At 42.1% G+C, this 14,579-nt stretch overlaps 1 protein-coding gene across 1 annotated transcript; it reads right to left on the bottom strand.

Moving 5' to 3' along the window:
- Window positions 1-2,918: 2,918 nt before the first annotated feature.
- LOC138630261 (carboxypeptidase A2-like) lies at window positions 2,919-9,924 on the bottom strand. Its single transcript, XM_069714485.1, has 11 exons — window positions 9,742-9,924; window positions 8,832-8,913; window positions 8,211-8,345; window positions 8,028-8,126; window positions 6,294-6,395; window positions 5,798-5,899; window positions 5,388-5,498; window positions 5,137-5,227; window positions 4,029-4,228; window positions 3,413-3,497; window positions 2,919-3,218 (listed from the first exon to the last, which is right to left on the bottom strand). Exons 1-11 carry the CDS (start codon window positions 9,891-9,893, stop codon window positions 3,031-3,033), a joined length of 1,347 nt encoding a protein of 448 aa, XP_069570586.1. The 5' UTR covers window positions 9,894-9,924; the 3' UTR covers window positions 2,919-3,030.
- Between the last annotated feature and the right edge of the window lie 4,655 nt (window positions 9,925-14,579).

Genomic DNA, 14,579 nt, shown 5'->3' with positions numbered 1-14,579 from the left:
ACCGAGAATAAAGTTGCGGACGGATTTTTTTTTTTTTTTTTTTTTGAATATGTAATGAGTGTCTGTGGGTTCATGCAGAGCCATACTGGGTTCATTATGGTTCATGCTCTGAGTCAAAATTCCCTGAAACTTCAATGGCAGACCAAAACACTAAACAACTATGAACTGTGTTCATTGACACAGAAACCACTTGAAGGAAATGATGCACCAAACAACATCAATCAGGTTGGATTACAACAACCTATTTTTATTGATAAAAATTTTACATTTGGTGAAAAAATGGGTGTATCCTAATTGTCCATACTCACAGTGCTTATTTTTGGTACAACAGATGCCAAAGTTTGCTTTAAGAAATATCAATATGCTTTTCTACAAAAGCAAAATCAAAACACACCAGAAATTGCAAATGTTAAATGTTTTCTGAATAATGTATAAACTTAATTCAACATATACAACACTAGAGAACAAGAAAAAGTCAGTATTGAGGACATAAATCTTTTTTAGGAAGGCTCCTAAATTTCTATACAAGCTGTTTTTGCAGAATTCAGCAAACATTACGCGAAGGAGGAAACTGTGTTGTTTAATAGGGACTATTTTCAGAGTTGGATTAATTTATATTTGGTGCGCCAGAGACAGGTTTGACGAACACAGAAAAAAAAAAGGTTTTCAATGAAATAAAATTAATTATTCATTTTAATCTGCACATTGGATTTGTTGATAATAAGAAAAACGTGGACATCCCCAGTATTGAAATGTCAAAAACTGTAAAACCAAGTGATAAATCTGGCTCTCGGGAGGATGTCCCAGGAGAGGAAGACCAGGAGAGGAGAAGATCAAACAGGATACGAGCCTCAGAAAACAATTAACGGAGAATAAAGTGTGTTGTACAAAGAAGAATGATCCACGTGTGTCCTGATTAATCCCGAATTACTGATGCTTTGTGTTTGGCTCTGTATTTAAGTCGTGCTGTTGTTTCATTACTTTTGAGTTGAACTCCAAACACTGATTATTACACTCCGTCCCACCCACAGGGAGAACTCAGCTGGCTGGCTCGTGAACAATCCTTCATATTTCAATACAGGGACCGACTACTTTCATTTTTTTCATCTCTAAAACCTTTTTATTCAAAACAATAGGTTGTAAGGAAAATTAGCATTCGGATAATTTAACGTTGTTCACTGACAAATTTCAAATAAGAATCGTCAGACGACTGCTGGGATAAAATATCATGAATTATATGAACACATCCTTTTTATATACTGCTGAATTAACAGTCAAATATTCACCAAGAGGAGGTTTTTCATGAAGAGTCTTAATTGGTTTTAAAAATGCATGAATCTCAGAGCAATTAATGACTTTATTGAGCAGTTGTTTGGTTGGTTGTTGAACTTTAGATACAGATTATTATTTTTTTAGGTCTTTTTCTTTTGCAGGGTCTCTTACAAATAGCTTTTCACTGAACTTTAACAAACCCAAACACATTTCTTATTCCTTAATGATGGAGAAAAAGGATTTGTCTCTTCCTCTCGTTTGCATTGTGGCTCCAGAAAGTCTTTGTCAAGCAGGCTCCGAAAAGTTTCCTTTGTTTTCTGTCTTATTTGCAAGTGATTCTTTCCGCATCTAATTGACGACTCCCCGTTGTCCTTATCTTGTGACCTACAACCAACTCTGTATTACCAAACGAAAGCAGATACAAAGGGAATGGGAGTGACTGTTAACTGTTTGTCAACTATAAAAGCTGCCCTAAGGAAGACCAGGACTGTGAGAGAAGAAGGAGAAAGGAAAAGAGGAGGACTGCAGAGGAGGACTGGGGTGAGCCCGGCTGGGTAGAGCCCGGCTGGGTAGAGCCCGGCTGGGTAGAGCCCGGCTGGGTAGAGCCCGGCTGGGTAGAGCCCGGCTGAGTAGAGCCAGGCTGGAAGGACTGCTGAAGAAGGACTGCTGGGGAGAGCCCAGCTGGACCCCTCTCTTTGAGGGTGCATGTAGTTGCTCCTTCTTGCAAGAATTAAATCTCCGATGTGTTTGATTTTGAACCAAGCCTCTTGAGTAATTCTTCTAACACTTAACTTAAAGGTTTTTTATTACCTTCAATTCAAAACTGAACACGTCTGCTCATCTGCGTCCCCGACATGAAACCTCTCATCACTTCTGCCTCGTTACAGATGTATGTTTTAGTGTATATTTAATGCTTCACGTGTTGATGTCGTGACCTTCGTTCCTAACATTCGTTTTTTTCTAAAATTTTGACAATAAAGTCGATGTGCTTAAAAAAAAAAACATTATTCATTACATGCTCAAAATCTGATAATTAAACAAAACTCTAATAATTCTTTACACTTTTTATTCAAGAAGTTACTCTTTTTTCTGAAGCTTTCTTCAACAGGTAAACAAATGAATTCATTTGGCATTTAAACAAAATATGTCTTACCTGCAAAGTGCCACCATTTGACCACAGGTGGCCCATTAACATCCAATTCCTCGTGCAGGTCAGTTTAACGGTGATGCTCCTCTAACTTGCAGTTTACTCATCCAACTGTTTGTTTTCCAAAACCAGAAAAATCTGGCATCTTACTCACCATTTGTCCCTGAAACAATCGAGGCAGCAGAGATTCAAGGTGAGTTTGTATGATGACAAGGAAGATGACAACAAGAACAAAGGAGACTCGACTTTGTTCTAACAATGAAACCTCGCTGAATCTAAATTTATAATATCAAGGCCAAGGTCTATTTCAAGGTAAGAACCAAACAAGTGTCAACTCTCTGTATACTAATGAGAAATAACTGCAGTTTATTCAGCACTTTTGTGGGCCAAAAGTCAAGTCAGAGCAAATCACAGCACCAATATGATAATAATATATAATATAACAATCTGAAACTCTTCTCTCACAGCGAAAGAATCAAACACAGACATGAAGCAGCGATGAAACACAGACCGACTTTATTAATCACAGGTTGATGAGTAAAGATCAGAAAATCTGTAAAAATAAAAGCTCAGTCGGGTGATTTTTAAAGTTTCTCCTCCATCCGTGCTCCTCAGTAAGGATGGTCACGGACGTACTCCATGATGTGCTTCAGGGCCAGCCAGGTCTCCGTGGCCGTGGGGATGATCTGATTGGCTGGCAGGATGAAACCATAGCGACCGGTGTCCCTCAGCTCGAAGGCGTAGGAGTATTTGATGCCCAGGTTGTAGGACCAGTCGATGCTGCCGCCGCTGGCTTGGTCTGAGGGGAGAGGAGGAGACAGGCGATGGTTGATGGGACGAACAGGAACATATATATGATTTATGATATAAATCAAATTAATTGTTTGAAGGTGATATTTTATTCTACACAATAGATGCATTTGTAACATTTGCAGCTCTAGAATTTGATTTTCTACGTCGTAACGCAGACAAACATAAGGAAAAGTTACTCACAGATGATTTTGCAGATGCTGCCGACCTTGTACCTTGTGCCGTAGAGGGAGGTGAGTTTCTGCACCGCCGCTCTGCCGACGGCGTCCTGCAGAGGAGAAAAAAGTGCACAACACTGAGATGAGAAAAAGGCCTACAGACGTGTGCTTGTGAAGGTTTCTGCTCAGAACAAAGCCAGAATCAAACGGAAAGCTTCTGGAAAGGGGACCTGAATAAAAATGTTTTAAAAAACTCTGCGAGCCTCAAGGCACACAAGCTACAGCAGTTTTATCATTTCACCCTAAAACCACTAATTTGAGTCAAAGCGTTTAGTTGCGTGTGAATAACTGCAGCTCTGTACGTCTGTTTCCTCAGAGTTCATTTGTCCCGTCGTCCCGACATGAAGCAGAATAATGCTGAGAAAGCGCTCAGCCGGCTGAGTGAGGGCAGATAATTTGTCATATTTAGTCGTGATGAGTTTCTAACTCACCAACCCTGGAGGAAACTATTTGAATTTTTAGCTATGAAACTTTAATGAGGTGAGAAATTGCTGACGTCTCCCTGAGAATACAGACAGTTTAGTGGGACAGCGTTCAGCATGTGTCACATTCGTTTTTTCCTCCGTTCTCTCGGTTCCTACCAGCTCGGGCTGATGGGGCACATCTCTGCAGGAGTAGCCGTACGGGTACATGAGCAGCTGAGAGTAGGCGTGGACGGAGATGAAGGACTTGAAGTTGCCGTGGTTCTTGATCAGGTTCACCACGTTCTTCACCTCGACCTCAGAGTGAGCCGAGGGGCCGTGGTAGGAGTCGGAGCACGGGTTCCTGCTGGCCCCGGGGCCTGCAGGGGAACAAGTTCACATCAAATACTCACAGAAATACTGAAACATGGCAGACGTCAGCAGGGTTTTATATACATTACAATCTCAGACATCTCGTTGAATTTATACACCTGTACATGTCATACAGATACTTACAGGTACACATGATGTAATCCAATACGACTGCTCTGCCAGACACTCTTCATTTATGATGCCTGTTGTTTTTTGTTTAGTTTTTTTTTATTTTTATTATACATGTGTTTTAGCACTGAGATTGTAATTAGCTGTGGTGTTGTACTCACAGACTGTTTATAAAAGTGAACAAAGCTTCCAGGTCTGAAAAATGGTTCCGATCCAGAAGTGTTTTCAGCTGCAATACCAGCGAGTGCCACTAGAGGTCGGCTCCAAAAAGCCTCCGGCTCCATAGACTCCCATTCAACTTCTCTCATCAAATCCAAAGTGAATAAAATGTGTCCATCAGTTATCTCGGTGTTGTTAGCTAAAGTCACTCCTTCTTATTAGTTTTCTGGAGGTCCATCTGCACTGCATCATATTCTGACCACGTCCACACAAAAATGAACGTTATAATCTTTGTTTAGGTGGTAGAATTGTTGCACTGAATTGCATTAGATAGTACAGGTGTACCTAATAAAGTGGCCACTGACCACCAAGGCTCTTATTTACAGAAACTATTTATCACAAAACTATACTTTTTTCAGACGCACTTCATTATTTTTTCGTTCAGTGTTTTTGTACTGAAACATGAATTTAAAACTTGCTGAAAGAGAAATGTTATTTAGTTTTTGGCTGTCAGTTTCTATCTGTATCTGCAGAATGCTTCTTTTTAATCAAGAAAGTTCCCTATTGTGTGCACTATACTACAAAAATGAACTTCGTGAGATGCGTTCACTGTCTTTGCGATACTGACCACCAAAGCCTGCGTCCCAGTTCCTGTTGGGGTCGACTCCGCGGCACGAGGATCCGGACGTCATGGAGCGGGTTTTACGCCACATACGATTCTGAACATCACACAGTAGTCAGTGTGTTTCATCGTTTACACATTCTGTTCTATATTTGAATGTACGGGCCATTCAGATATTATACGGCTTCAAATCAAAGAGAAAATGAGAATGTTTTTTCCCAAATGCAACCAGATGTGAAGGAGTGGTGATGCCGTACGTTGCTGTGGGTGTAAGCGTAGCCGTCAGGGTTGGTGAGCAGCAGCATGTAGATGTCCATGGTGTCCAGGAGGGACGTCAGGGACGCATCGCCGCCGTAATCAGAGGCGATCTGAGCAAGAGCACGAAGCAGAGATGTTAAAGGAAGGAAAATATACATTTAAGGGACAGTTTAATGTGGACTAAACAAAGTCTGCTGCATCAGAGGAAAGATTATTAACAAGGAGACGGAAAGAAAAACAAACATTACGTCGTCTATTTCATAATTCTACACAAACATTGCAAAGTTGTAAAAAAATATTACACAGATTGTGTTTAAATCTTTAAAAGAACTCTAAAACAGAAGTTTCGTCCTCATAATGAAGTGAAAATAAGCACCTGAAATCTAAGAGCTCTGATTGGCTGTCGTACCTTGTTGGCGGTCCACACGCCCGTTGCCTGAGACACCCACTCTCTGGCGTGGATACCGGTGTCCATCCAGATGGCCGGACGCTTGAAGCCGCCGGTGCTGAACTGAACAGAAAGTTGACACTTATTGTACTACGTAGGTGTGTGTGTGTGTGTGTGTGTGTGTGTGTGTGTGTGTGTGTGTGTGTGTGTGTGTGTGTGTGTGTGTGTGTGTGTTTGCTCAAACTGAATCCTGTGCTTCCAGAGACAAGCATCCCAATCTGGGGCCCGCGGGCCACCTTTGGCCCTCCCTTTCTGTATTCTGGCCCACCGTGGTGTTTGACAAGCTTGTACTTATTCTCCCAAAAATAAAAGGAAACAGATTTTTTTTCTAGATTGGACATTAATTTATACAAAAGAATAAAATCCATATTTATTCTGAAATATTTTGATTCAAAATGGAACATTAATGTTCGTCGCTTTCAGTTTCCAGAGACGTGAAGCTGCAACATGAACCTACCTTCAGCACGTACATCGGCCTGTTCTCGTACGATCTCCCGATTTCCTCCTTGGTGATGAGGTTGGGATGCTGAGACACCAGAGTGTCCATCCAGCTGTAGATCTGAGAGGAAACACGAGAAGCAGGACAATTTAGACCCGTCTGATACCAAACAGGAATAATACATCAGTGTCGTCTCTGTCATTTTAAATAATTTGGTGCATCTTAAAATGAAATCCTATATCAGGCAAGGATGGGACCACATTTCACTTTCAAAACTCCAGAAACTGGTCTCCTCAGTTCCTAAATGTTTACAGAGTGTTGTCAAAAGAAGTGATGCAACACAGCAGTAAACATGACCCTGTCCCAACTTTTTTGAATCGTGTTGCTGCCATTACTTCAAAATAAAGTTTGTTTTACATAAAACAATAAAATTCCTCAGTTTCAACATTTGATATGTTGTCTTTGGTCTATTTGTAATTAAACATGAGTTTAAGAGATTTACAAATCATTGCATTCTGTTTTTATTTAGATTTTAAACAGAGTCCCGACTTGTCGTAATAAAACAGCTGGTGCAGTCTGCTAAGTTCAGAAGATAACATGACTTTACTGTGATCCAGCCTTTAAAACCAGGAAAAGAAGACACCAATGTCACATCACAAAGTCTCATATAATAATATCCATATAATATCCATATATTGCACAGCCCCAGCAGGCAGTCTGCCGTCTTTTAAAGCAGATTGCTGATAACAATAATTCTTAAGTCACACAAATTCCCAGATTTGTATCTATGCGCCTCACTGACGTCAGTTTAAACATCAAACACAACTCACAAGTTACCTTTTCAACGGCCATAATCACATAACAGGAAGTGTGTGTGAACAGACACACGCAGAGGAAATAAATCCGAGTTGAGTCTCACGAAGATGTTTCAGACTCTGCAGCGTCAGTTTTTAAATGTCTGAGAAGTTAACCGACCTCCTCACGAAGGAAACGCAGAGGGGAGAGAGGCGTGTTACCATGGCAACAATCAGCGACACCTGCTGACCGGTGACACCGAACGAAGGAACGCGGGGCTCCTAACTGGCTTTTTGCTGCCATAGTTATATAAAGTTATATAAAGTTGTATAAAGTTGTATATAGTAGTTATACATGATGAAGCCTGAAGCATCACTACGTGTCTCTGAGACTTCATGCTACTGATTTCATTCTTTTCTGTCCTCTGTGGGGGACATGAATCTGAGACGTCTCAGTCCAACACTATTTATGAGATCTAATAGACTCCTACTGTCCTGTCTGGAGGACATCCTGGGCTCTTAGTGATGCAATAGTTGAAGGGGGCGTGGCTAACAGGGCACCTTTTCAAAATGGCCACCATCTCAACAAAGGAGGTAATTGATGGAATGTTTTTGCAGATATTATGTTTCTGTTGCTAATAATCAAATTGTTTCTTTCATCTGAGTTTTAACTTGAATTTAGTAAGATTTCAGAAGTGTGCAGTAATGTTAACCCTTTCAAAATACAACTTTGATTCAGTGTCCTTTGTGGTGGCCAGCAGGACTTTTTAACTGGTTTCCATACAGCAGAGGGCTGAAACATGTTTCTGTCAACCACAACACCTCGATTATTCTCCTCCGGTTCTGAGGAGGTTCTGGGGAGGCTCTGAGGCAGTTCTGAGGAGGTTCTGAGGAGGTTCTGAGTTAAATGAAGGGTTTCCTGTGAGTGTGACGTGGAGGAAACATGTGAACGGCCTACCGTCTCCAGACGGTGATACGCTCCGAAGTTGAAGCTCCTGCTGCTGAGCTCCCTCATCTGGTTCTGGTCCATCTCAGCTTTCTCCTCATCCAGGAGCTCCTGAAACGGGACATTTCATTCTCAGAATCAAACCGCTCTGGTGAGGGACAGCAGGACATCCGTGTGCGCTCACGGAGGACACACCTGCAGGTTTTGGATCATGACGGTGAAGGGGATGCCGTGGGCGAGCAGGTACTCCTTCACGGAGCTCAGGCTGGAGCGGGGCACGCGGAGGTCCACGGGAAGCTCGGCGGACACCGGGTGGAGCCAGAAGTCCAGCTGGAAGCAGACAGCCAATCAGAAACCACACAGATGGGACCGGAGACGAGGAAGACGGGTCAGTGATGCTTCTGTACAATAACATACCTAAAAGATGAATTGGAGTTTAAACATTTCCTTTTATGTATTTTACATGAATTTATGTCTTCAAAGGAGACGACAGGTTCACGTCTAGTTTTTAATGCATTGAAAGGTGACGAGCAGAACGACTGCAGAGGCACCGACTCTGATGATGATGATGATGATGATGATGATGATGATGATGATGATGATGACTATCAGCCCACACACACTTTCAGCGGCATCATCACACTGAGTGCTTTTTAGATGTTCATGAAGTGTTTGACAGAAGCAGAAGAGAAAATCTGAACGTAGGTGTTTGTGTGTGTGTGTGTGTGTGTGTGTGTGTGTGTGTGTGTGTGTGTGTGTGTGTGTGTGTGTGTGTGTGTGTGTGTGTGTGTGTGTGAGAGAGAGAGAGAGTCTGACCTCCCCCTCCTGTTCAGTCTCCAGATTCTGCAGCAGCTGGATCTGCTCCTCCGACTGCAGGTTGACCCTGAGGACTTCATCTCTGGAAGAAATCCGTTTCATTATTATTTCAGTTTGCTGTAAATGTTCTTATTGGCACCGACCTGCAGAGTTCAGGAGGAGAAAAGGAGGATTTAATGCTCCGACTACGAGAACGAGAACGAACTCACTTTTACAACTTGAGTTTGACACACAGAGCAGAAGGCAATAAGAGCCGAGTGTATTTCAGCCAAATAATAAAGACGGCATCTTCTTCCTCTAAATACTAAATCACAGCCAAGTTACTGGAAAATCTCATTCATTTGAAAAGCAAGTTGAAGTTTATTTTATAGGTTAAAATGTGCTCTATAATTACAGACACAGATTGATTGAGTTGTTAGTGGATCCCAGTGGAGGAACACCGGAGAGTATTCATTTCATTTTACTTAAAAAAAAATTATTTTCATATGAATTCATGATTTCAGCCCCATGATTCCACATTGAGAGGTTATTGTTTTTGTCTATTTGCATATTTGAATATTTAGATAATGTAAAGTATGAGTCTACATAGGTTTTTAGAGACTTTAGAGATGTGTGTGTTTTTTAGCCTTATTTACATATTTTAAAAAAAAGGACTTTCTGCCAGTTTGACAACAGGAAACCAAGAACAGCTCACTGCTGTGTTTTTACCATACGATTTATTTCTTTGAGTGTTTTCTACAATAAATGGTTGTTAGGAGCCACAAATGTAGACGGAAGTGTCCTTTATCACATCAGTTAGACTGTCGTATGATTTCTTCTGCCGGCCGGGCTCCGAGTATAAAAACCATCAACTGGCTTAAAGAGTGACAAAGTGAGAGCTTGAATAACACAATAAATCACATGAACTCACCCGATGAAGAGCTTGTCAGCTTTGGCCGCAGCCACGAGCGCCAGCAGCATCCAGAGACCTCTCATCTTCAGTGTTCGGGGGCCACGAGTGAGTCGGGCTCCGGCTCCTCTCAGTCCCTTAAACCCGTGAGGTGTCAGCTGTTCTGTTCTCATGCAGGAGAGTTAATTCACCCTGCTGATAATCACGCAGATATCCTGCCTGGAAAAACAAGTTATTTTAAGGGGTGAACATGCTGATGAATCTCTGGTTAATCTATTCTTTGCTCAGCTGCAGATTGTCGGAGTTTCCCCAGAAAGTTTCAGTAGAAAGTCACAGTGTGTGCCGGGCTACAGTGAAGCAATAAAGATGTTTCAGTTTAGAAATATTACAAAAATTATACCTGTCTGTATAACAAGAATATCCAAGCCTGACGGCGGCCTGTTTGGGATGATGTACAGAAGTTTACACTAACTGTAGCTGCCAGATGTTTTTTCCTGCATGCCGTTATAACCAGACAACCTCTGGTCACATGTTACATGAACTGTGAGCAGCTCAGTCAAAGAGTTATGCGTCTAATTCAGTAAGAACTCTCCAGTGTTCTGCAAAAAAAAAAAAAAACAGCAGATTTTTGTCATCATAGGGTAAATAGAAATAAAAAAAATAAACATTTTGGAAGTAAAAAATATCTTTTAAATTCACTCTAACTTGCCAATCATCTTCCTGCCTCTTCAGATGTTTGTGATGCTTCAGAGGAACTGCAGACATTCGAGGAACATGTATGTGGACAAAATAAGTTGCATGTTTTAAGTATTTGACTCAACACATCTTTTTCATGCTTCGAGATTGTTACAAAAGAATAGGTGTTCAACCATCACAGCTGTGGGTGCTGCGTTCAGGTGTCCACACGTGTGAATAACATTTGCACGTGGACACAGGAACCAGCAGAGGGCAGTGCACTCCCACCCTTCCATGATGAGTTATCATACAGTAATAATAATACAGCCCACTGATGGCTGCAGTGATGGACATCAGATTAAAGAGACTGAAATCACCCTGCAGTTTAAATTATTCATCACACACTGAAGTTTTTGGGGTTTGATCAGTGTCGTAATTGTGTTTGAGTCAACTTATAAAACTACAGGATATATATATACTGTAAATATGTATGTGGCAGAAAAGATGACAAAAAAATACCAAAAATTAGCCCGTTAAATTTGAATATTTTCAAGTTTTTTCAGTTTTATGTTTTTATACATTCAATATCTTTGATCTTCAAACAAAATAAGGATTCATGGAAACCTGTGATGGACATTTTCACTATTTCTTGGCATTTTCTAAACCAAAGAAATCCAGAAAATAACTGGTGGATAAATCCAATAATTCAATGCAACCGTCTGGTGTTTTTGTAGAACTTTTTGAGAAATAGGTCAGTCACTAAATACTTAAACACCCAAGTCATGGACATGCAGGGCGACGTATGAAGGTGCTAAATGCAGATGTTTAACTCCAGGCTGCTTCCACTGGCGTGTGGTTCTCATGACATGTATGTAGCATGTTGCAGAACATCACACTAAGACAACAGACTGTGATGGAGCTCCTGCTGCAAACACAATCATATTTTATAACTGTTAGCCCACCAATTCGGGGGTTGTGTGTTAAGTTATTCATGCTACCCCCCCCCCCCCCCCATTCCCGCCGTGACACCCCACCACCTAACCCTCCCCCCGTCTCAGAATTAATAAAAAGGGGTTTTAACATGTCACTTCCCTTCCTTTTCACTCCCAAACAATCCCCGGAGACAAAGTGAGAGCGGGGGGGGGGGGGGGGGTTTAATAGGCGTGGGAGGCTCCGTCTCTCCTCCATGTGGAAATTATTTATTGCTCCTCCTGCTGTGTGTCTGAAAGTTTAATGTAGGCGTGACAAGTGGCTTTACATGCAAATGTGGGTGTAAGTGTGTTTTTTTTTCATCCCCCATCATTTGCCTCTAAAAGCGATATGAACAAGCCCCCCCCCCCCCCCTCCACCCCCCGGACCGGCTCGTTCCACATGACTTCATCTGCTCCCTCTATAAATAGATCCATTTACATTGCATTTCATGGCTGAGCTGTCTCTCAATATTTCAGAGGCCCACCAGTAAATTGACCATTAATCATTTATTGCTCACTTGTTCATCTCATTTTTGCACATATGTGTAGATGCTGCATTGCATCTTTCCCATCTGGTATTTTTAAGGATGTGCGTCCGTTTGACTTCAGTGTTTGTGATGACAGGTGCTCCTGTGTTGGTCACCTGAGTGGGTCTGTCACGTGACTCCTCCTCCTGCTGTCTGCTGGTCAGCTGACAGAGGGACGAGTCTTTCCTCTGCTGTCTGTTGGATAGCGGTGTGGTGTCCCTCTGAGTGTGGCGGACCGACTTCCTCTCATCCCGCTTCGTGTAACGTAACGAGAGGCAGAAAGTCTGCTGGAGAAAAGGTAAACGTCAGACAGCCTGGAAGGATGCTCTGATTAATTCTGTGATTGACACAATATTTCAGATTGCTAAAACAAAGATTCTCTGCCATTATCACATAACATTATGTCAGTGCTGGCAATATCCTGATGTTTATTCTTTGAAAACAATCAACACAAATAAATAGATTACATCATTAAACTGCAGCATTGACCCAGAATAAAGGAGAGATACCAGGAAAAGTGTTATGACTAATGTTCATACCTACACCTGAATGAATAACCCAGCTTCGTACCAAAGCTTGTAATACCATTGTCTTTCCACTAGAGGGAGGTGTGTCAGTGTCACGTTTTACCTCTTCGAGGAGTGAAGCGTACAAACCACAGACATAAAAGAGTTCGTAGCTTCAGGTCTGTAAAATGGTTCTGATCCAGAAGTGTCTTCAGCTGCAATACCACTGAGTGCCACTAGAGGTCGGCTCCAAAAAGCCTCCGGCTCCATAGACTCCCATTCAACTTCTCTCATCAAATCCAAAGTGAATAAAATGTGTCCATCAGTTATCTCGGTGTTGTTAGCTAAAGTCACTCCTTCTTCTTAGTTTTCTGGAGGTCCATCTGAAAATAATCCCTCATTCATTAGAAAAGAAGATTCAAGAAGACCTGTTTTTGGGGGCGTGTCTGTTTGATTGACAGGCCTGCGGTGGAGTCAGGTTACAGCTATCGGTGGGCGGGACGTAGTATCGTCAGGTTTCCAATCAGATCGGTCAGATCCACCGCTGGCCCCTCCCCCAGCTCGTCCAAATATGGTCACTTCCTGCTCCAAACCGCTCCGAACTATCAAAGATGGTGACGGACAGAATCTGAACTGGAGGATTCATAATGTTCACAAACCAACGATGACATCACCGATGGTTGATGACATCACTGCTGGTTGGTTCAAGTATTAAGGTGTTCTACATTAAAGAGGTACTTATACTTTAAAAGCCTCAAATAAAGGAGAATAGTAATAATTTTGATGACTTAGTCAACATCAACAAAGCTCTGTTGAAATCAAAACTTCTCATTTTTCTTTATCTGTTTTTGTTGACAGTATTTTCTGTGGACACTGACTTTGTTAAAAACATGCATTCAGGCGTTTACACTGATGTGCACACAGATTATATAAACTCTGAAACGGAGCCACATCTCTCGAAGATCCTTTACGGCACTGTCACATTTTTATTCTCCAGTATTGCCAGTCGATCGTTGACGGAGCCGAACATGTGTGACATCACAGATGCAGAGTCCGGACAGGCTCGTTTCTCACCACGCCAAGACAAGCAGTTAACTGTCCCAAAGTCCAAATTCGAATACTGAAAAATCTGCGTTTTTTTTAATGTTATTACTTCTGCATACTCAAGACGACACATCTCCCCGAAGACCGACTCATTACCTTCCTCTCCCTGTCAAACATCAGCGAGCTGACAGGCCGTCCTCCGGGCTGTCTAACCCCGTCAGGACTCCAGCACACATTTAAAAAAACCTCAAAAAAACAGAAATCCCCACAACACAGCCTGCATGGAAACCTTCCACATCTATCTCCTTTTTATTTAAAGCACACCTTTCTGCGTCTGGATTGGATGATGGAGGACTTCATTCTGCATCACTGCATCACGCCTTGAGATTTGTTTATTACGTAATAGTCTAAGTAAAGACCACAACAGCCTAGGAAGGCCTCCGCTTCAGTAAAAATAGAGCATCAGGCATAAAACGATCCGGTTATATTTAGCAACATGCCCCCATCCACGTCTAAGAATAGCAGCAGAGACACTTCATATTCATCCGAGGACCAAGCCTTGTACTTGCCAGGATGTTTTTATCCTCGTACTTCCTGAGTGGGCCGGACACACTGCCTACTGCAGGGTTGGTGTGTGTTTGTGTGTTGGCTGCAGGGTTTTTTGAGGTGTGTGTCATAAAATTTTTACACTATTGCTTATTCCATTACTCATCACTGCCTATTTCAGCATGCGGGCATCTTACCGTTGATGAGCTGATAAAAGGGGGAACGAGGGAAATAAAACCGGCAGAAACGGCAGCCCGGAAACCCGAGCAGCTCCTCGCATCCGATCAAGTGATATCAGCTTCATGCTGAGCTTGTTCAAGGCTGCTTTATTGCTTCAGAGTCTGAACGCTCCATGCAGGCGGTCCCTGCAGTGAGAAAAGCCACGACACGAGATTCCCCAGAGGTCCATGTCAGATCAGATGAAGCGGAGGTCTGATGGAGCGATGAACAAAACCATTAACCTGTTTTAAATGTGAGAAGTTTTCCCCTCATGTTGTGAGTTATTGTAAGATTAGATTTATCTTAAATTAGCATGGCATAAAGACTGGAAGCAAGAAGGAACAGCCAGGCAGGCACACAGACTGGATATA

This window comes from Brachyistius frenatus, unplaced genomic scaffold (genome assembly GCF_029030835.1).
Source record: "Brachyistius frenatus isolate BFR_SWC_R1_liver_20210118 unplaced genomic scaffold, ASM2903083v1 Contig_131, whole genome shotgun sequence".
NCBI classification, from domain to species: Eukaryota; Metazoa; Chordata; class Actinopteri; family Embiotocidae; genus Brachyistius; species Brachyistius frenatus.
Note: the sequence above shows the minus strand (reverse complement) of the source record. Positions and strands in the feature narration are given on the sequence as shown.

Excerpts from the sequence above, each read along its gene's own strand:
- LOC138630261 (XM_069714485.1), bottom strand. The coding sequence starts at position 9,893 with ATGAGAACAGAACAGCTGACACCTCACGGGTTTAAGGGACTGAGAGGA. Across the intron at positions 8,346-8,831 it reads AGACTGAACAGGAGGGGGAG|CTGGACTTCTGGCTCCACCC; the intron begins GTCAGACTCTCT and ends GTCTGCTTCCAG. Across the intron at positions 6,396-8,027 it reads CGTATCACCGTCTGGAGACG|ATCTACAGCTGGATGGACAC; the intron begins GTAGGCCGTTCA and ends GTTTCCTCTCAG.